The sequence below is a fragment of the Pristiophorus japonicus genome, chromosome 1 (genome assembly GCF_044704955.1).
Source record: "Pristiophorus japonicus isolate sPriJap1 chromosome 1, sPriJap1.hap1, whole genome shotgun sequence".
Taxonomy (NCBI): Eukaryota; Metazoa; Chordata; class Chondrichthyes; family Pristiophoridae; genus Pristiophorus; species Pristiophorus japonicus.
The window spans coordinates 66,770,863-66,793,598 of record NC_091977.1 but is presented as its reverse complement, the minus strand read 5'-3'; the positions used below and the strand labels follow the sequence as shown (position 1 = coordinate 66,793,598).

Genomic DNA, 22,736 nt, shown 5'->3' with positions numbered 1-22,736 from the left:
AAATAGGTGCAGGAGTAGGCCATTCGGCCCTTCGAGCCTGCACCACCATTCAATAAGATCATGGCTGATCATTCCCTCAGTACTCCTTTCCTGCTTTCTCTCCATATCCCTTGATCCCTTTAGCCATAAGGGCCATATCTAACTCCCTCTTGAATATATCCAATAAACTGGCATCAACAACTCTCTGCGGTAGGAAATTCTACCGGTTAACAACTCTGAGTGAAGAAGTTTCTCCTCATCTCAGTCCTAAATGGCCTACCCCTTATCCTAAGACTGTGTCCCCTGGTTCTGGACTTCCCCATCATCGGGAACATTCGTCCCGCATCTAACCTGTCCAGTCCCTTCAGAATCTTATACGTTTCTATGAGATCCCCTCTCATACTTCTAAACTCCAGTGAATAAAGGCCCAATTGATCCAGTCTCTCCTCATATGTCAGTTCCGCCATCCCGGGAATCAGTCTGGTGAACCTTCGCTGCACTCCCTCAATAGCAAGAACGTCCTTCCTCAGATTAGGAGACCAAAACTGAACACAATATTTCAGGTAAGGCCTCACCAATGCCCTGTACAACTGCAGTAAGACCTCCCTGCTCCTATACTCAAATCCCCTAGCTCTGAAGGCCAACATACCATTTGCTGCCTTCACCGCTGCTGTACCTACATGCCAACTTTCAATGACTGATGTACCATGGCACCCATGTCTCATTGCACCTCCCCTTTCTTAATCTGCTGCCATTCAGATTATATTCTGCCTTTGTGTTTTTGCCCCCAAAGTGGATAACTTCACATTTATCCACATTATACTGCATTTGCCCACGCGCCTAACCTGTCCAAGTCACCCTGCAGCCTTTTAGCGTCCTCTTCACAGCTCACACCGCCACCCAGTTTAGTGTCATCTACAAACTTGGAGATATTACACTCAATTCCTTCATCTAAATCATTAATGTATATTGTAAACAGCTGGAGTCCCAGCACTGAGCCCTGCGGCACCCCTCTAGTCACTGCCTGCCATTCTGAAAAGGACCCATTTATCCCGACTCACTGCTTCCTGTCTGCCAACCAGTTCCCTATCCACGTCAGTATATTACCCCCAATACCATGTGCTTTGATTTTGCACACCAATCTCTTGTGTGGGACCTTGTCAAAAGCCTTTTGAAAGTCCAAATACACCACATCCGCTGGTTCTCCCTTGTCCACTCTACTAGTTATATCCTCAAAAAATTCCAAAAGATTTGTCAAGAATGATTTCTCTTTCATAAATCCATGTTGACTTGGACCGATCCTGTCACTGCTTTCCAAATGTGCTGCAATTTCAGCTTTAATAATTGATTCCAACATTTTCCCCACTACTATAATTATCTGTTTCCCTCTCCCTTTTTTAAACAGTGGTGTTACATTAGCTACCCTCCTGTCCATAGGAACTGATCCAGAGTCGATAGACTGTTGGAAAATGATCACCAATGCATCCACTATTTTTAGGGCCACTTGCTATTCTAGGATGCAGACTAACAGGACCCAGGGATTTATCAGGCTTCAATCCCATCAATTTCCCTAACACAATTTCCCGCTTTATAAGGATATCCTTCTAACTAGACCCTCGGTCCCCTAGTATTTCCGGAAGGTTATTTGTGACTTCCTTTGTGAAAACACAACCAAAGTATTTGTTTAACTGGTGCGCCATTTCTTTGTTCCCCATTATAAATTCACCTTAATCTGACTGCAAGGGATCTACGTTTGTTTTGACTAATCTTTTTCTCTTCACATATCTATAGAAGCTTTTGCAGTCAGTTTTTATGTTCCCAGCAAGCATCCTCTCATAATCTATTTTCCCCTCCTAATTGAACCCTTATCCTCCTCTGCTGTATTACAAAATTCTCCTAGTCCTCAGGTTTGCTGCTTTTTCTGGCCAATTTATATGCCTCTTCCTTGGATTTAACACTATCCTTAATTTCCCTTGTTAGCCACGGTTGAGCCACCTTCCCTGTTTTATTTTTACTCTAGACAGGGATGTACACTTGTTGAAGTTCATCCATGTGATCTTTAAATGTTTGCCATTGACTATCCACCGTCAACCCTTTAAGTATCACTCACCAGTCTATTCTAGACAATTCATACCATCGAAGTTACCTTTCCTCAAGTTCAGGATCCTCGTCTCTGAATTAACTGTGTCACTCTCCATCTTAATAAAGAATTCTACCATATTATGGTCACTCTTCCCCAGGGACCTCGCACAACAAGATTGTTAATTAGTCCTTTCTCATTACACATCACCCAATCTAGGATGGCCAGCCCTCGAGTTGATTCCTCGACAAGAAAACCATCCCTACTACACTCCAGGAAATCCTCCTCCACTGCATTGTTACCATTTTGGTTAGCCCAGTCAATATGTAGATTGAAGTCGCCCATGATAACTGCTGTACCTTTATTGCACGCATCCCTAATTTCTTGTTTGATACTGTCCCCATCCTTATTACTACTGTTTGGTGGTCTGTACACAACTCCCACTAGCGTTTTCTGCCCTTTGGTATTCCGTATCTCCACCCATATGGATTCCACATCATTCCAAGCTAATGTACTTCCTTACTATTGCATTAATTTTCTCATTAACCAGTAACGCCACCCCACCTCCTTTTCCTTTCTGTCTATCCTTCCTAAATGTTGAATACCCCTGGATGTTGCGTTTCCAGCCTTGGTCACCCTGGAGCCATTTCTCCATAATGCCAATTACATCATGTCCGTCAACTGCTATCTGCGCAGTTAATTCATCCACCTTATTCCGAATACTCCTCGCATTGAGGTACAGAGCCTTCAGGTTTGTCTTTTTAACACCCATTGCCCCTTTAGGATTTTGTAATATGGCCCTTTTTGCTTTTTGCTTTGGGTTTCTCTGCCCTCCACTTTTACTTTCCTTCTTTCTATCTTTTGCTTCTGCCCCCATTCTACTTCCCTCTGTCTCCCTGCATAGGTTCCCATCCCCCTGCCATATTAGTTTAAACCCTCCCCAACAGCACTAGCAAACACTCCCCCTAGGATATTGGTTGCAGTCCTGCCCAGGTGCAGACCATCCGGTTTGTACTGGTCCCACCTCCCCCAGAACCGGTTCCAATGTCCCAGGAATTTGAATCCCTCCCTTCTGCACCACTCCTCAAGCCACGTATTCATCTGAGCTATCCTGCGATTCCTACTCTGGCTAGCACGTGGCACTGATAGCAATCCTGAGATTACTACTTTTGAGGTCCTACTTTTTAATTTGGCTCCTAGCTCCCTAAATTCGTCTTGTCGGACCTCATCCTGTTTTCTACGTTTATCGTCGGTACCTATATGCACCGCGACAACTGGCTGTTTACTCTCCCCCTTCAAAATGTCCTGCAGCCGCTCCGAGACAGCCTTGACCCTTGCACCAGGGAGGCAACATACCATCCTGGAGTCTCGGTTACGGCCGCAGAAACGTCTATCTATTCCCCTTACAATTGAATCCCCTATCACTATAGCTCTCCCACTCTTTTTCCTGCCCTCCTGTGCAGTAGAAACACCCACGGTGCCATGGACTTGGCTGCTGCTGCCCTCCCCTGATGAGTCATCCCCCTCAACAGCACTCAAAGCGGTGTATCTGTTTTGCAGGGGGATGACCGCAGGGAACCCCTGCACTACCTTCCTTCCACTGCTCTTCCTGTTGGTCACCCATCCCCTATCTGGCTGTGTAACCTTTACCTGCGGTAAGACCAACTCACTAAACGTGCTATTCACGACATCCTCAGCATCGCGCATGTTCCAGAGTGAATCCACCCACAGCTCTAGTGCCGCAATGCGGTCTGTCAGGAGCTGCAGCCAGATACACTTCCCGCACATGGAAGCGTCCCTGACTTCCCACGTAGTACAGGAGGAGCATAACACGTGTCCGAGTTCTCCTGCCATGAATTAACCCCTCGATTAACTAAATTTGGCAACAATAATGCTAAAGGTTACTTACTGATAAAGAAAAGAAAAAGAAAAAACTACTCACCAATAACTTACCCCCTTGGCTGTGATGTCACCTTTCGATTTCTTTCTACTTTTTTGTCTTCTCTCCCTGCTGCAGCTGCACCAGCTGGCCTTTATAGGCCGCTCTGACGTTCCCGAACCTCTTGCTCTGATGTCACACCTCGTTTTCTTTTCCTCTCAGGTCGGGGAGTCAGCACTGGTGGGAAAAACAAGACAAAGCAACACCTCCCACTCCCGCTTGCCCGAACTCTCTCTCTTACCAAACTCTTACCTTTGCACTCTGACCTGCCGCTGCACTCCGAGATGTAAAGATGTAATAGCAGCGCATTTGGAAAGCAGTGACAGGATCGGTCCAAATCAGCATGGATTTATGAAAGGGAAATCACACATCTAGAGTTTTTTGAGGATGTAACTAGTAAAGTGGATAAGGGAGATACATTGGATGTGGTGTATTTGGACTTTCAAAAGGCTTTTGACAAGGTTCCCCACAATTTTGCACATTAATCTCTTTAAGGCACATGGTATTGGGGGTAATGTATTGACGTGGATTGAGAACTGGTTGGCAGACAGGAAGCAAAGAGTGGGAATAAACGTGTCCTTTTCAGAATGGCAGGCAGTCACGAGTGGGGTGCTGCAGGGTTCAGTGCAGGGACCCCAGCTATTTACAATATACATTAATGATTTAGACGAAGGAATTGAATGTAATATCTCCAAGTTTGCAGATGACACTAAGCTGGGTGGTGGTGCATGCTGCAAGGAGGATGCTCGGAGGCTGAAGGGGGACTTGGTTAGATTAGGGGAATGGGCAAATGCATGACAGATACAGTATAATGTGGATATGTGTGAGATTATCCACTTTGGTGGCAAAAACACAAAGGCAGATTATTATCTGAATGGTGACAGATCAGGAAAAGGGGTCGAGCAACGAGACCTGGGTGTCATGGTATTTCAGTCATTGAAGGTAGGCATGCAAGTACAGCAGGCAGTAAACATAGAAAATAGGTGCAGGAGTAGGCCATTCGGCCCTTCGAGCCTGCACCGCCATTCAATAAGATCATGGCTGATCATTCCCTCAGTATCCCTTTCCCGCTTTCTCTCCATACCCCTTGATCCCTTTCGCCATAAGGGCCATATCTAACTCCCTTTTGAATATATCCAATGAACTGACATCAACAACTCTCTGCAGCAGGGAATTCCACAGGTTAACAACTCTGAGTGAAGAAGTTTCTCTTCATCTCAATCCTAAATAGCCTACCCCTTATCCTAAGACTGTGTCCCCTGGTTCTGGACTTCCCCAACATCGGGAACATTCTTCCCGCATCTAACCTATCCAGTCCCATCATAATCTTATACGTTTCTATGAGATCCCCTCTCATCCTTCTAAACTCCAGTGTATAAAGGCCTAGTTGATCCAGTCTCTCCTCATATGTCAGTCCAGTCATCCCTGGAATCAGTCTGGTGAACCTTCGCTGCACTCCCTCAATAGCAAGAACGTCCTTCCTCAGATTAGGAGACCAAAACTGAACACAATATTCCAGGTGAGGCCTCACTAAGGCCCTGCACAACTGCAATAAGACCTCCCTGCTCCTATACTCAAATCCCCTAGCTATGAAGGCCAACATACCATTTGCCGCCTTCACTGCCTGCTGTACCAGCATACCAACTTTCAATGACTGGTGAACCATGATACCCAGGTCTCGTTGCACCTCCCCTTTTCCTAATCTGCCACCTTTCAGATAAAATTCTGCCTTCGTGTTTTTGCCCCCAAAATGGATAACCTCACATTTATCCACATTATACTGCATCTGCCATGCATGTGCCCACTCACTTAACCTGTCCAAGTCACCCTGCAGCCTCTTAGCGTCCTCCTCACAGCTCAGCTCACACCTCCACCCAATTTAGTGTCATCTGCAAACTTGGAGATATTACACTCAATTCCTTCATTGAAATCATTAATGTATATTGTAAAGAGCTGGGGTCCCAGCACGGAGTCCTGCGGCACTCCACTAGTCACTGTCTGCCATTCTGAAAAGGACCCGTTTATCCCGACTCTCTGCCTCCTATCTGCCAACCAGTTCTCTATCCACGTCAGTACATTACCCCCAATACCATGTGCTTTGATTTTTGCACACCCATTTCTTGTGTGGGACCTTGTCAAAAGCCTTTTGAAAGTCCAAATACATCACATCCATTGGTTCTCCCTTGTCCACTTTACTAGTTACATCCTCAAAAACTCCAGCAGATTCGTCAAGCATGATTTCCCTTTCACAAATCCATGCTGACTTGGACCAATCCTGTCACTGCTTTCCAAATGCGCTGCTAATTCATCCTTAATGATTGATTCCAACATTTTCCCCATTACTGATGTCAGGCTAACCGATCTATAATTACCCGTTTTCTCTCTCTCCTTTTTTAAAAAGTGCTATTATATTAGCTTCCCTCCAGTCCATAGGAACTGATCCAGAGTCAATAGACTGTTGGAAAATGATCACCAATGCATCCACTATTTTTAGGGCCACTTCCTTAAGTACTCTGGGATGCAGACTATCAGGCCCCAGGGATTTATCGGCCTTCAAACCCATCAATTTCCGTAACAACAATTTCCTGCCTGATAAGGATATTCTTCAGTTCCTCCTTCTCACTAGACCCTCAGTCCCCTGGTACTTCTGGAAAGTTATTTGTGTCTCCCTTCGTGAAGACGGAACCAAAGTATTTGTTCAATTGGTCTGCCATTTCTTTGTTCCCCATTATAAATTCACCTGAATCCGACTGCAAGGGACCTACGTTCGTCTTCATTAATCTTTTTCTCTTCACATATCTATAAAAGCTTTTGAAGTCAGTTTTTATGTTCCTGGCAAGCTTCCTCTCGTACTCTATTTTCCCCCTCTTAATTAAACCCTTTGTCCTCCTCTGCTGAATTCTAAATTTCTCCCAGTCCTCAGGTTTGCTGCTTTTTCTGGCCAATTTATATGCCTCTTCCTTGGATTTAACACTATCCTTAATTTCCCTTGTTAGCCACAGTTGAGCCACCTTCCCCGTTTTATTTATACTCCAGACAGGGATGTACAATTGTTGAAGTTCATCCATGTGATCTTTAAATATTTGCCATTGCCTATCCACCATCAACCCTTTAAATATCATTCGCCAGTCTATTCTAGCCATTCACGCCTCATACTGTCGAAGTTACCTTTCCTTAAGTTCAGGACCCTAGTTTCTGAAGTAAATGTGTCACTCTCCATCTTAATAAAGAATTCTATCATATATTATGATCAATCTAGTTGTGCGAGGTCCCAAGGGATCTCGCACAACAAGATTGCTAATTAATCCCTTTGCATTACGCATCATCCAGTCTAGAATGGCCAGTTCTCTAGTTGGTTCCTCGACATATTGGTCTAGAAAACTATCCCTAATACACTCCAGGAAATCCTCCTCCACTGCACTGCTACCAGTTTGGTTAGCCCAATCAATACGTAGATTAAAGTTGCCCATGGTAACTGCTGTACCTGTAAAGAAAGCAAATGGCATGCTGGCCTTCATAGCAAGGGGATTTGAGTATAGGAGCAGGGAGGTCTTACTGCAGTTGTACAGGGCCTTGGTGTACAGTTTTGTTCTCCTAATCTGAGGAAGAACATTCTTGCTATTGAGGGAGTGCAGCGAAAGTTCACCAGACTGATTCCCAGGATGGCAGGACTGACATTTGAAGAAAGACTGGATCGACTAGGCTTGTATTCACTGGAATTTAGAAGAATGAGAGGGGATCTCATAGAAACATATAAAATTCTGACAGGATTGGACAGGTTAGATGCAGGAAGAATGTTCCCGATGTTGGGGAGGTCCAGAACCAGGGTCACAGTCTAAGGATAAGGGGTAAGCCATTTAGGACCGAGATGAGGAGAAACTTCTTCACTCAGAGAATTGTGAACCTGTGGAATTCTCTACCACAAAGTTGTTGAGGTCAGTTCAATTAGATATATTCAAAAGGGAGTTAGATGTGGCCCTTACGACTAAAGGGATCAAGGGGTATGGAGAGAAAGCAGGAATGGGGTACTGAAGTTGCATGATCAGCCATGATATTGAATGGTGGTGCAGACTTGAAGGGCCGAATGGCCTACTCCTGCACCTACCTTCTATGTTTCTATGTTTTGAATGATAAGAGAGTCAAGAGTTATGGGGAGTGGACAGGGAAGTGGAGTTGAGGCCAAGATCAGATCAACCATGATCTTATTAAATGGCAGAGCTGTCTCGAGGGGCCAAATGGCCTGCTATTTCTTTTATGTTCTTATGTTGTATCATTATGTAATTGTACAGTTATTATTTTGTAATCCTGTAACCACAGGATTATTTTTAGCTCTTCTATTCTAGCTTGAGTAATATTGTGTTGAATGAAATTGGCCTTGCTCATTTTAAGGTAATAAAGTTTCCTTGATCATATACGATAGTCACTATAAATCCAATAGGAAATTCAGGATACACTTCTTTACCCAAGTGAACTTGCTACGACAAGCAGTAGTTAAGGGCAATAGCATAGATGCATTTAAGGGGGAAGCTTTAAATGCACGAAGGAGAACGAAATAAGGTCATGCTGATAGGATTAGACGAAGAGAGATGGAAGGAAACTCGTGTGGAGTATAAACAATGGCATGGACTAGTTGGGCTGAATGGCCTGCATCTGTTCTGTACATTCTACATAATTTCTGGCATTTCCACAGTGATCCTAGGAGCACATAATTTTGATTGATTCATTTTAAACTTCTTGATAAGATTTGTGATCTATATCTCAACCAGATATAGTTGCATAGAATCAGTAGTTGGGGGTCAAGAATGAGGAGATTATAGATCGAAGATTAAATATAAGATTTAGAACAGAGGGCAGGAGAAACTTCTTTTCACACACACACAGACACACACACACACACACACACACACACACACACACACACATATCTGAGACTGGAATTCACTTCCAGGATCAATGATTAAGGCAGAAACTATAATCAACATTCAAGATTAGACTGGATAGGTGGATGACAGAATATGGAAAGAGGCTGGTTAATTGTAATTAGAACTATTAGCTTGAGTGGAGGGTAAAGACTGGCATGGATTTCTATGTATATTTCTATAAGAGCAGACTGTCATTTAGAAATGTAACACTTCTTTCTGCTTCATTAGGAAACATGCCAATTCAAAGCTGCCTTTCAAGTTTTTTTTAAAATGTGGACATTATGGAGCAAAATTTTCTCCCTGCATTAGATGTAGTGAAATTGTAAACCAATCTATAAAGATCAAGTTATGATATTGCAACACCGAGCATATGGGGGAAATCTTCCTTCTGTGGGCTAGCATGTTTTACTAAGAATTGTTTATAAGGTGTGGTGATTTGTAGTTTTCTGATTTATCTTTACTTAAATGTAAAAATATCTTCCTCACACCTTCTCCAGCTAGTTGGAAACATACTGCCACTAGCTAAGTAGTCACAAACAGCTGCATTTGAAAGTAACTGCATTATTTGAGCCAGATTCACTAGATATGAATCGAAAAGCAATGGTCCTAGTACCGACTCCTGGGGAACACAACTGTATACCTTCCTCCAGTCCAAAAAGCAACCGTTCACCAGTACTGTTTCTTGTCACTTAGTCAATTTCATATCCATGCTGCCACTTTTTACTCCATGGGCTTCAACTTTACTGGCAAGCCTATTATATGGCACTTTATCAAAAGCCTTTTGGAAGTCTATGTACATTGCATTGCCCTCATCAACCCTCTCTGTTACCTCATCAAAAAATTCAATCAAGTTAGTGAAACAAGATTTGCCTTTAACAAATCCATGCCTACTTCCCTTAATTAATCCACACTTGTCCAAGTAACTATTAATTTTGTCCCGGATTATTGTTTCTAAAAGCTTCCCCATCACTGAGGTTAAGCTGACTGGCCTGTAGTTGCTGGGTTTATCCTTGCACCCTTTTTTGAACAAGGGTTCAACATTTGCAATTTTCCAGTCCTCTGACACCACTCCCGTATCCAAGGAGGTTTGGAAGATTATGGCCAGTACCTCTGCAATTTCCACCTTTGCTTCCCTCAGCATCCTAGAATGCATCCCATCCAGTCCTGGTGACTTATCTACTTTAAGTACAGCCGGCCTTTCTAGTACCTCTTCTTTATCAATTTTTAGCTCATCCATTCTCATTCAGCTCAGCTACCTCCTCTTTCACTATGACTTTAGCAGCATCTTCTTCCTTGGTAAAGACAGATACAAAGTGCTCATTTAGTACTTCAGCCATGCTCTCTGCCTCCATGCATAGGTCTCATTTGTAGTCCTAATTGGCCCCATGGAAGACTTTTGCATTCCCTTTTATGTTAGCTGCCAGTCTTTTCTAATACTTCCCTCTTATTTTCTTTTTCACTTCCCCTCTGAACTTTCTGTATTCAGGATGGTTCTCACTTGTATTTTCAACCTGCTTTATCTTACTCTCTCTCTCTTTCGTCATCCAGGGAGCTCTGACTTTGGTTACCCTATCTTTCCTCCTCGTCGGACTATATCCGAACCATCTCCTCTTTAAAGGCAGCCTATTGTTCAATTACAGTTTTGCCTACCAATCTTTGATTCCAATTTACCCAGGCAAGATCCATTTTTAACGCACTGAAATTTGCTCTCCTCCAATTAAATATTTTTACTCTCTTGACTGCTCTTTGTCCTTTTCCAGAGCTAAACTAAGCCTTATGGTACTATGATCTCGGTTCCCTAAATGTTTCCCTACTGAAACTTGATTCACCTGACCCACCTCATTCCCCACAACCAGATCCAGCAATGCCTCCTTCCTCGTTTGGCTGGAAAAGTACTGATCAAGAAAGTTCTCCTGAACACACTTCAGAAATTCTTCCCCCTCTCTGCCCTTTACACTGGGCCCAAGTTTCCACAAGAAAAAAAATGGGCGCCCCTTCGAGCTGGGCGCCCGTTTTTCGCGCCACAAAGTGCGCCTAAAAAAATCCTGGGTATTCTCCACCTACTTGCAGGTCCTCTGGCCCTGGGCGCAGCCAGCACGAGCTGTGGGGGGGGCGGAGCCAGGTCCCTGCGCTGAAAACAGTGCCGGGACCTCTGCACATGCGCGCTACAGTGGGCACGCAAGTGCAGTAGCTCCAGGCGCCGAACTGTGTGGGAGGGGCCCGAAGCACGCAGCCCCTAGCCCTGGCCGAATGGCCTCACTGGGGCTGCGTGAATGAGGCTCCTCCCACGGCCAGCTCCTGCTTCCCCCCACCCCCGACCAGACCCGACACCCACTCCCCCCTGCCTCCGGACCAGACCCTACACCCGCTCCCCCCTGCCTCCGGACCAGACCCGACACTCGCTCCCCCGCCCCCCCCCCCCCTGCCTCCGGACCAGACCAGACACCCGCTCCCCGCCCCCCTGCCTCCGGACCAGACCCGACACTGGCTCCCCGCCCCGCCCCCCCCCCCCTGCCTCCGGACCAGACCAGACACCCGCTCCCCGCCCCCCTGCCTCCGGACCAGACCCGACACCCGCGCCCCCCCCCCCCCCCCCCCCCCCGACCGACCCGCACTCCTGTTCTCGCTCCCGCCCCCCCAACCCGACCCGCGCTCCCGCCCCCCCTCCACTGGACCCGACCTGACTCCCGCTCCCGGACTGGATCCGACCTGACCTCCCCCTCTCTCTTTCTCTCCCTCTCTCTCTCTCTCTCTCTCTTTCTCTCTCTCTCTCTCTCTCTCTCTCTCTCTCTCTCTCTCTCTCTCTCTCTCTCTCTCTCTCTCTCTCTCTCTCTCTCTCTCTCTCTCTCTCTCCCCCGCCCCCCCCCCCCCCCGAACCGAACCGACCCACCACCTACCTGTAAATCTGGTGCTGGGGACGGGCCCTGCCCGAAGTCTCGAGCCGGCCCGTTCAGCCTTCTGTCCCGATAGGCCTGCCTGAAGCACTTTCACACAGGTAGGAAGATGGTTTATTTAATCTTTTCTTTGCTTAGAAATGTTTATTCAGGTTGGATTTATTTGTATAATATTTGTCGAAGTATAAATAAGGATTTATTATAGAATTTAATGACTTCCCTTCCCCCCCCCCACCTCGTTCTGGACGCCTAATTTGTAACCTGCGCCTGATTTTTTAATGTGTAGAACAGGTTTTTTCAGTTCTACAAAAATCTTCACTGGCTCCATTCTACTTTAGTTTGGAGTATGTTTTCACTGTGGAAACTTTGAAATCAGGCGTCAGTGGCCGGACACGCCCCCTTTTGAAGAAAAAATTCTGTTCCAAATTAGAACTGTTCTACCTGACTAGAACTGCAGAAAAAAAAATGTGGAGAATTGCGATTTCTAAGATAGTCCGTTCTCCACCAGTTGCTCCTAAAAATCAGGCGCAAATCATGTGGAAACTTTATGGGCCCAAGTTTTCACATGATTTGCGCCTGATTTTTAAGAGCAACTGGTGGATATCTTAGAAATCGCAATTCTCCACTTTTTTTTCTGCAGTTCTAGTCAGGTAGAACAGTTCTACTTTGGAACAGAATTTTTTCTTCAAAAGGGGGCGTGTCCGGCCATTGACGCCCTATTTCAAAGTTTCCACAGTGAAAACGTACTCCAAACTAAAGTAGAATGGAGCCAGTGAAGATTTTTGTAGAACTGAAAAAACCTGTTCTACACATTAAAAAATCAGGCGCAGGTTACAGATTAGGCGTCCAGAACGAGGTGGGGGGGGAGAGGATGGGGGGGGTAAGTCATTAAATTCTATAATAAATCCTTATTTATACTTAAACAAATATTATACAAATAAATCCAACCTGAATAAAAATTTATAAGTAAAGAAAAGATTAAATAAACCATCTTCCTACCTGTGTGAAAATGCTTCAGCCAGGGAGAATGCTGCAGGAAGCCTCAAGTTGAGGCAGCCGTTCGTTCCCGGGGGGGGGGGGGGGGGGGGAGGAAACAGCCGTTCGTTCCCTCAGGGGGGGTGTGGGGGGGAAACAGCCGTTCGTTCCCGCGGGGGGGGGGGGGGGGGGAGGAGGAAGCCGTTCCCGCGGGGGGGGGGGGGGGGAGAAACGGCTGTCTCAACTTTCTGAGGCTTCCTGCAGCCTTCTCACTGCTGCAAGAAGCCTCAGTGCTGATGTGCTGATGGCAATGTGCTTTTATTAAAAAATGTTCAAAAATTAAACAGCTACAAAGAACTACAAAAATGGCCGAGTGCCAATGTTTCCTTCACACTGCGCGTGCGCGAACGCTCCAACGCGCACGCGCAGGGTTGCCGGCAGGAAAAAAGCTAATTTAAATGGTACCCGCCCCCTCCCACTTACAAAATCGGCGTGAGTGGTGGCTCCGCCCCCTGGGCGCCGACATGGAGCTGCAGGGCGCTCCAGAATCGCGCGTTTTTTTTCCGGCACCATTTTCGGTGCGAAAAACGGGCGCCCAGCTCAGAGGGGCGCCCGTTTTTTTATCGTGTGGAAACTTGGGCCCATTGAGTGTAGATTTGCTCCTAAACAAACCCACCAAAATAACTCGTGCAACATGATTTAAAAAAAAAACGTTTTTCCCGTTTTCTTTTGAATTGGCCTTCTGACGGGAGTGTTTTGTCCTTCATATATATCCATTCTCCAGTGAATAATCAAACTGAGCATGGTTATCTGTAGGAGTCTCTATAGAGGAATTTTATAAAATGTTCACGACCCCAATTGTAACTTACAGCGTTGTGATCCTTGTCAAGCGCCATTTTGATGTCGGCACCAATATGTGTTTAATTATTTTTATATAGAAGATATTTTTGAACAATGTCTATCAGCAAAAAAAAATCTGGTTGGGTTGGACAGGAAAGTTCAGTAGATTTCTGCTGAGTGAACAATTTTCTCAGGCACAAATGTGTTCTTAATCAACTGAGAATTAAAATAAGTGAGAAGGTCATAGAATCACAGAATTTTACAGCACAGAAGGAGACTGTTTTGCCCATTGCACCTGCATCGATTCTGAAAGTGCTATCTCCACTTAGTCCCATTCTCTTGTCCTTGCCCTATACCTTTTTCAATTTTTCTTTAATCGATTACTGATTCTGCTTCCCCCATTGTTTCTGGTGGAGCATTCCATGTTCTAACCAATCCTCCTGAGTTTACAGCTCCCTTCATCTTCAATTTCTGTCGCATATTTTATTTTCCACTCCAGCATCTTTGAAGTGCCTTGAAACTTTTTAACGTTAAAGCTGTTGTGTGTAACCAATGTTGTTCTCAACTCATTGACTAGTGGAAATAGTTTTTCCCAGTTTACCTTATCAAAACCTCCTGAATTTTGAACACATTTATCAATTTTAACCTCCTCTGTTCTAGTGAAAGAAGCCCTAGTTTCTCTATGCATTAGTCCTAACTAAAGCAGCTCATCCTTAGCATCACCTTAGTAAATCTCTTTGCATCCTCTGCTGCGTCCTTTGCCTCATCTACTTTAAAAGAAGGGCACTCAGAACTGCACATCATATTCTAACTGCTAAAGTATTAGAATTATCTTTTTACTTTTGTACTCTATATAGGGCTAGATTTTCAGCTTTGCTCATTTTGGGGTGGTAATGGCAGCAGGGCGGGAAAGTTTGTGTCTGGGAAAAGTATGCATCTCAGTCAGCAAAATTGGGCTGCTGGGCCCTGAGTGTGGGGCGGAGCGCTAAGGGAGGCATTGCACACCTTAGGGCGCTAGGCTGGCTGAACATGCGAAAATCCCGAGCTAAACAGCCTGCCTTGGAGGCCTGGGAGAAAAAAAAAACTGAAAAAAAATATTCCCAATAAATAACTCCTGCTACAACAACATAGAATGCAAAAAAAAACAATCACACTTACCTGAGGTCAGCATTACTTACCTGAGGTCAGCATTACTTACCTGTGGCCGCTACAGGTCGGACCGCCTGGTTTCACAGGCGGTTCCAGCACGGCGCTTTGGATTGGGTGGGAGCCAAAAATCAAGTTGGTGTCGTAACCAGGGACGTTGCACACCGGCTTGCCTCTTCTGGGCGGTAATGTTCCACGCCCCGAAACTGGCCCTGTAAACCCCGGGGGGGGCGCTGGAAGCTGACCACTCACCGAAAGAGCTTACGACCGCCATTGCCGCCCCTTTGGAGCGAAAACAGATGTGGCAACGAACCAAAAATCCAGCCCTTTTATTTTTTTTATAAAACCTGGGATCCCATGTGCTTTTGTCATTACAGCTTCATCAACTAGTCCATTCATTTTTAGAGACTTGTGCCTCTACTTGTAACGTCATGACCCATCATGTTTGTATGCAGTGCGGCAACTAAATATATTAAGCAATCTTTTAATAATCTTGTAATAATGCTAATGTAGTAACGCTTTAATCATCTACCGGCTATTATGAATTAAAGGATGCACTTGATACATTGCACACTAAACTAAGTACTAACAATTAAATGTTACCTCATTTTTCTTCCTGAATATATTTTAACTTCCAGATTGACCATCTCGATGAGGACTGCATTACAGAGTTATCTGTGTTCTTCAAACGCTCCAAAAAGAGTATGTCCAATTTGGTGACACAGGTAAGCATCTGACTCAATGGTAATAATCCTTGTACATGCAATAAATTATTCCTCACGTTGTCTTTCGGATATTTAGAGTCCTGATATAACTGTTCTCCTGTACTGATTATATCTGCTGCTATCGGTCTATTCCTGCCAATATTATTATGTTCTGCTCAACATAGAAGGCTCAATTTTCCCCAGTGATTTGCGCCGTTTTTTGGGGGCACACCGGGTTTGTTGCCTAAGTTTTTAAAAAAAAAATACAAGTTTCCCCAATCAATTTGCACCAGTGTAACTCGAGGTTAGTTTTTTGAGTCAAAGGGGGCATAACCTGCCACCCACACCAACTCTGCCCAGTTAGGTAAGTTTGGCCAATTTAATTACTCCAGTTCTTCTTAGGCTGGCGTATGTGGCCTCTGTAGAAAAATCTTCTGGTGAGTTAAGAAAATTGGCACGGGAAAGTAAATCAGCGCAGCAGATGCCCGGACAGCAGCAGCAGGAGAGGTAAGAAAGAGGGGGAGAGAGGGGCATTTCGGGTATAGTTAGGTGCGGGGACTGGGAGGGAGAAGGCTATTCGGCCAGGGATAGAGGCGGGGACCGGGAGGGAGGAGGTCACTCGGCCGGGTGCGGAGACCAGGAGGGAGAAGGCGGGACGGGGAGGCCCTTCGGTCTGGGATAGGAGCGGGGACTGGCACCGGCATTGGGGAGGGACGGGGGACTTTAATAATTTAATGGAGGTAAGTTGCTGCAATGTTTAATGTGCTTGTGCTTGGTAAGTTGCTGTAATGTGCTTGTGCTTGCTTGGTTGCTGTGAGCTGGCTGTAAGTATCACTTTCCAGCTCAGCCCGCATTGTGCCCCTTGTTACCATGGCAACCCGATCTTTTTGGCGGCACAGATCAAGGCTTCACCCCCCCCCAAAACTAAATGACGGCTAGGCGCGTCAAAATGAAGAAATCAATCAGAGAAACTTGGAAGATTTTTTTTGCCGTACTTGGGGCCCCAGAAAAAGGGGCGTAACTCTTCAAGTACACCAAAAAACAGCTTTGGGGAAAATTGAGCCCTAAAAGAGGACTTTACTTTATGGCAGCCCTATGGCATCCATTTAATAGTGAAACTTCAAGTGACCATGAAGTAACATGTCTTTTGTAGTAAGTTAAAGTCACTAGGTACTTCAAGTAAGACCGAGTTTTAATCTTAAATTTTTAGCAAGTAACAGTGGGCTGAGCCTTCAGCCATATCGGTGCTTCATTTATTTGTGCAGCAACCAAATCTCCATTACATGTTTTGCTATGTTATAGTTTAGCTGCAGAAAACTCTCCTGCCATATTATTGAAAGTTTTGTTTGCTACTTGTTTGTTGTATTGATTTCATTCTGATACCAGTTTTGAATTTGCAAATGCAGATTTTTGAAATGTAATTGCTGTTACTGTCTCCTGTGAGATCACTAAATATTAGTGTGGTATGTCAATTGCCTCAAAGCAGTTGCATGATGCAATGAAACTGCCTACTTGCAACTATATTCCAACTGGACCCTTGGCAAACCCAGACTGAAACCAGCCATCTGAGCTGTTTTCCTTTGATTCATTTTACTAAAATTCAGTGAAAGATTGCTTCAATTCAAAATATCTAATTCTATTTTTTAAGCACCAAATTCCCATTTTGCTGTATTCATTGTTTAATTAAAATTATTGAATAATTTTTTTAATATAAAAATTATCATGACTAGGAGTGTACTTGCACATCAAAGACCTGACTGTAGTTGATTTCAGACCCACTCTGGTCCCTAAAGTGCAATAAAACCAGAGTGCATAAGAACATAAAGATCATTCAGCACTTCATATCCCTTCTATCTTCGACACTACCTGTTCAATCTACAGAGCAAAGGTTCTGTAAAATATCTCCTTGCTTTCCCTCAAAATAATCTATCAAAATTCCGCCATAGTTAGCAACCTTGTATCTTGTGTCATAGATATTAATCCTTAACCAGTTCCCTTTGTTGAAATAATACTTCCATATTCTCAGCAGCTCAGGAACCACCATGTTAAACTATTCAAGCATTTCTATCCATCCTTATCCTTATATAACGCTCAATTACATTCCTAACCATATGTTTTTCCAGCTCTTTAAAATAAAATGTCGATGGGTACAGCATTAACTGCTTTAGCTGGGACATTTTTTCCCACTTAACTACAGTTGAGGTGGACGGGCGCAGGTGAGGGGAAATGTTCAAATCCTACTTCAGGCTTCTTCATTTTATTGCTATGACAAAGACACATCTACAAAAGCTAATCCAATAAAGGTCGACATTCAATTTGGAGACTATGTAATGGACTCTATACTTTACAGTTACAGTGATACCTGGATAACTTAAAAAAAATTAATGAAAATAATTTTTCAAAATTCATTCATCATTCACAAAGTAAATAAAGGTTTAGAATGGGCTGCATTACAGTAGCAGTCATTTAAGCATAATGCAATAAATGGAACGTCTGCTGTAGAGGGATGACAGCTCGGTATCAATTTTCCTTGATACCCCAAGGCTCAACTTATTGGTTCAGTGAGATGGTAAAATCCTACCTATCTATTTAGCAGGAGAATTGCTGTAGAATGTTTGAGGCTTAGCTCTGTTTGTATGCTGAGCCGAGTATCAGAACTAACTCAAATACCAGTAGGTCAGAAGATAACAAACAGAATAATGAATTAATCAGGACAGACTGGTTTCCAATGAGATGTCTTGATCAATTGCCTCTATTGCATTAAATAGTAAACTAATCTTGTCTTATTTGCATTACAAGTCAGAACTAGCATCCTGTTCAGGAGAGCGATGGATGGGGTGTTAAAAGTTCCTTCCATAAATACATTCATGTCTTCGATGTACTTAGCCTTTATAGAAATGGTCTTTGAGAATTCTTTGATGCATTTCCCTAATCCAACAGCTCTTTTTTACTATTTGATCCCTCTGTCTATGCCACTGAAGTAACTAATGTTGTTAAAACTGGCATCAAAGGTTTTGCACATCACCTCTGGTCCTGAGGGTATTCCTTCCATCTTCAAAAATGTATACATTCTAACTTCACTGATCATTTAATAATCCTTTCTCCTAAGCTCCGAGTACACCCTTTCTGATGTTTTTACTTGCAATAAAAACCAGACTCGTTGCTTGGTCCCCAACTCTTAACTTGTTCTTTCCTACGACTGTAAAATGAGAACTTTTTACCTCTCAATCTCTCTTTCATCTTGCAATCTACAGACTTTCAATGCCAAACCTTAGTTGTCACTAACTTGCTACTTCCTATTTTATCACACCTTTTCTTTTAATCTTTTCAGCATGACATTTATTGGTGTTTTGCTTTGGTTTTTCAATATTTTAAAAAGAGTAAAGAGATTACAAAGGTGATATTCAACAGACAAATTATGCTGTTGAATCATTATTTCTATTGCAAAAGTATGCACTAAAAGCTATGATTTGCTCAAATAGTAGAGCACTTTTTACACAATGCATTAAGTTTAGCTCCATACTCTTTTGTTTAGTGGAAATATGATAAAATAACAGTGGCATATCTACTACTGTTGCATAAGAAGAACCATGGCAAGCCTGTCCGCTTGTTCCCCTGCACTGAAGAGCAACATGTGCCCTCAACACCTCTGGGAGAACTAAAGGTGAGAAATCCATTTGGAGAAATTCATATACGAATCTAGACAGTAATTTAACTTTGTTTGCAATGTAAATATGGCAATTAAAAAAATAAGTTCAACTTTTAAAGAAAACATGCATGTCACCATTTTTGTCAGGAGGGACCTAACTGCAAATTTAAGACTTTGACGGGGGCGGTGGGGGTTAACCTTAAAGGTGGGTTGGGTCATGTGGGAAGTTAGTGTTAATAAATATGAATCCTGACCAACACCCATCTCCAACCTGCCCACTTATTATAACAGAGGTGGGATACGGGTTGGCTATTTAAGTATTATAATGAGGCTGGAAGCCTCTGCTTTAACTACCATTTTGAATTTAACTTTAGCTGGTCGGGTTTTGCAGGCCTCATGAAACCCGCCAGCTAATGCAAGGCAAGGACTGCTGGATCCAGCATCCCTAACCTACCTCCAGCAATCGGAGAACCCCGCCCTTTGCACGAGAACTCAGATTTCCTCCCCCCCCAGGCCTCCATTCTCTCTCTTTCCCCCCACCGCCCCCCCCCCCCCCCCCCCAAATGCCGTTCCCAGCCTCGATCTCTTCCAACCCACTCCCCATGCTGTCCTGTTCTTCATAGAGCAGAGTATTACCTTTTGGAAGAATGGACTACAAATTTTCAACAGCATATTCCTGTATGATCTCTTCATCTTTGCATCATTCTTGATGTACATTTGAATACAGATGACAAATGTTTCTCTCTCTCTCTTAGGCAGTCCCTCGGATTCTAGGATGACTTGCTTCCACACTAAAAATGAGTTCTTAGGTGACTGAAGAGTCCAATGTGGGACCTACAGTCTTTGTCCCAGGTGGAGCAGACGGTGGTTGAAGGAATGGGTGGGTGGGGTGCCTGGGTTGCCACGCGCTCCTTCCGCTGTCGTCGTTTGGCTTCAGCTTGCTCTCAGCGAAGGGACTAGAGATGTTCAGCATTTTTCCGGATGCTTTTCTTCCACTTTGAGCGGTCTTCGGCTAGGGATTCCCAGGTGTTGGTGGGGATGTTGCACTTTTTCAAGGAGGTTTTGAGAGTGTCCTTGAAGCATTTCCTCTGCCCACCTGGGGCAGCTCGCTTGCCGTGTCGAAGCTCTGAGTAGAGTGCTTGTTTTGGGAGTCTCGTGTCGGGCATGCGGACGATGTGGACCGTCCAACGGAGGTGATTGAGTGTGGTCAATGCTTCGATGCTGGGACTGTTGGCATGAGCGAGAACACTAACGTTGGTGTGCCTATCCTGCCAATGAATTTGCAGGATCTTGCGGAGGCAGTGTTGGTGGTACTTCTCCAGTGTTTTGAGGTGCCTGCTGTACATAGTCCATGTCTCTGAGCCATATAGGAGGGTGGTTATCATTGAAATACCTGTGAACTCATCAATTTTTGGCGTTGAAAGCAAGTCATCCTCGTTTCGAGGGACTGCCTATGATGTTGATGATGATGACGTGAAGCTAGACTTTGTAACTGCAAATTTCATCGTGAGCTCTGTGTGGAATTTTCAGCTGTATTCTTTGTAAAAGATGAAAATGTTTAACTTACTGTCATATTACTGTTTATTCTTTGCATTTTGATGCAAATTTAACCTCTAATTGTTTTGCTAGTTAAAGAGGAATGTAAACTTTGAGGATGCAGAAGATGATGGCCCCTATGTGGAATTCATGGATGAGTGTTTCCTCTCTGAGGACACGCTTTTTGCAGTCACGTCCCAAGTTGCAGAGGTTTGCAAATATTTTTCTAGTTTCTTTACGTGTTATATCACTTTGACAAAACTATGCTTACGCTTTCAGAACTACTGTACTTTACCAAAAATACAACCTAGTTTTGAGATCATTCAAGGGTATGCCATACCACCTCGAGAACTCTTACATTTGTTCTTCCTTGTTACATTAAAAACTGACCATCATATATATTATACACATTACTCCAGTCATTTTTAGTTCCTAAAAAGATGAGGGGATCCCATCTTGTCAATTCATTAAATGGAAAATGTTCACACCCTTATACAGTGTATGCAAGGCAGCCACATTTAAGCGATCCTCACACATTCACTAAACATTACTGTCTAGATTCAACTGCAACACAGGCCTCTGGAAGATCAGTCCTGAAAGCTGGTGTTATTGGGCCAGCACCTCTTAAATATGCATTATTTTGGGTTACTACCATATGCAAGAGGATGAAGAAAGATTAACTACCTTCTTTGGTTGTCCTCATTCTTTGATGTGCATTATATACACATCATAGTTCTGCTCATGCATAGTATTATGAGGGTTAATATTAAATAATTAGCTAGTTTCCATTTTGCTTCAGGTCAAAATGGAGTCCTGTGGCTTTATATGAATCCTGCCAACCTTTTTAATTTTGCATGTTCGGCACATGTTTTCCCCAGAACCTATAGAAAGAGAGTGATATGTGGAGCATTCATATATTTCAAACAATGAAAAAGACCTGCCAAGTTGGTCTTTTTGCTGCCAGTATTGCCATTCTTTGTATCTCTGGTACATTTGTTTATTACTCGTGTCTTGGTCAAAAAATGCCCCCAAAATTGATATATGCATGTGCTTGTATTGCAGACCTCAAGTAATATGTACAGATTCATGTTGAAATTGTTTTCTTTTCTTTTAAATATTGAACTGTTTAAAAGATTTTTTTTTTCAGTTTGAGATTGAACCCCAACTAATCAGTCCAATCTCCAGATCAGTTGGAATGGTCAATGTGAAAGCCTATTGTATTGATTTTATGATGTGCAACCTGCAAAATGGAGTCTAATTAAAGTTGTTCAGCAATATGCAACTGCTGCATATATTTATCAAAGGCGTGATTTGTGTCAAAATACTTTTGCATTTTAAATCCACTTGTTAAATATCGTCCAGTGGTATGCCAGTGTCTCATCAATTCATTTTTTACAGCAATTGAGTTTCAGCACGCGGAGAATTCTACCAATGATTAAGTATTTTCTTTTCTTTCTGTAAAATGAATTTTATCTTTGTACTTCAGCGAGCAAGATGTAGATCACTTAAAGATTCTTCAGAAGATAATATACGGTCTTCAGGTAAACAAAAAATTGCTTCAAAGAAATCTGAAAACAAAGAAAATATAAAGCGGGTAAAAATGAATGTGAAAAGCAATGATCACTTCGTGCAGCCTGAAGCCAAAACGCCAGTCGTTAAGAAAAGCTATGAAAAGAAAAGTCTGGTTACTCCCAAACAAAACGCAGATGTTCCTTGTAAAGGTAACTTTTTAAAGTTGTTAAATCTTAGATTTTCATATCTGAATATTCCAAGAGTAATAAACTTGCACAATTGGATTGTCACAATGAGTTTGTCAACTTAAAAAAAAAAGGCATGGCTTTAATTTTGATAGCACCCTGTATAACAATTGCAATAAACAGGTAAACATTTATGCCACACTATACTTTCAGGTCCAATAGCACAATCAACAGTTCGCACTTTATTCTATATTGTGTCTTCATTTTGCAACAGTCGCCTAGTATACAGATTATACAAGATGAGTGGACCTGGAATTCGGGTCACATTTTGGTCTGAGTTGCCTGCTCCCATTAAAACCACTTCATGGTAACCTT

The 22,736-nt window shown here is 43.4% G+C and overlaps 1 protein-coding gene across 1 annotated transcript in view; it reads left to right on the top strand.

The window, feature by feature from the left end:
* The window catches only part of melk (maternal embryonic leucine zipper kinase), a 151,906-nt gene that overhangs the window by 85,225 nt on the left and 43,945 nt on the right, over positions 1-22,736 (top strand). Inside the window, exons 11-14 of the mRNA XM_070884538.1 lie at positions 15,414-15,500; positions 19,015-19,143; positions 20,758-20,874; positions 22,151-22,385. Coding sequence (XP_070740639.1) covers positions 15,414-15,500; positions 19,015-19,143; positions 20,758-20,874; positions 22,151-22,385 — 568 coding nt within the window. The remainder of the gene's footprint in view (positions 1-15,413; positions 15,501-19,014; positions 19,144-20,757; positions 20,875-22,150; positions 22,386-22,736) is intronic.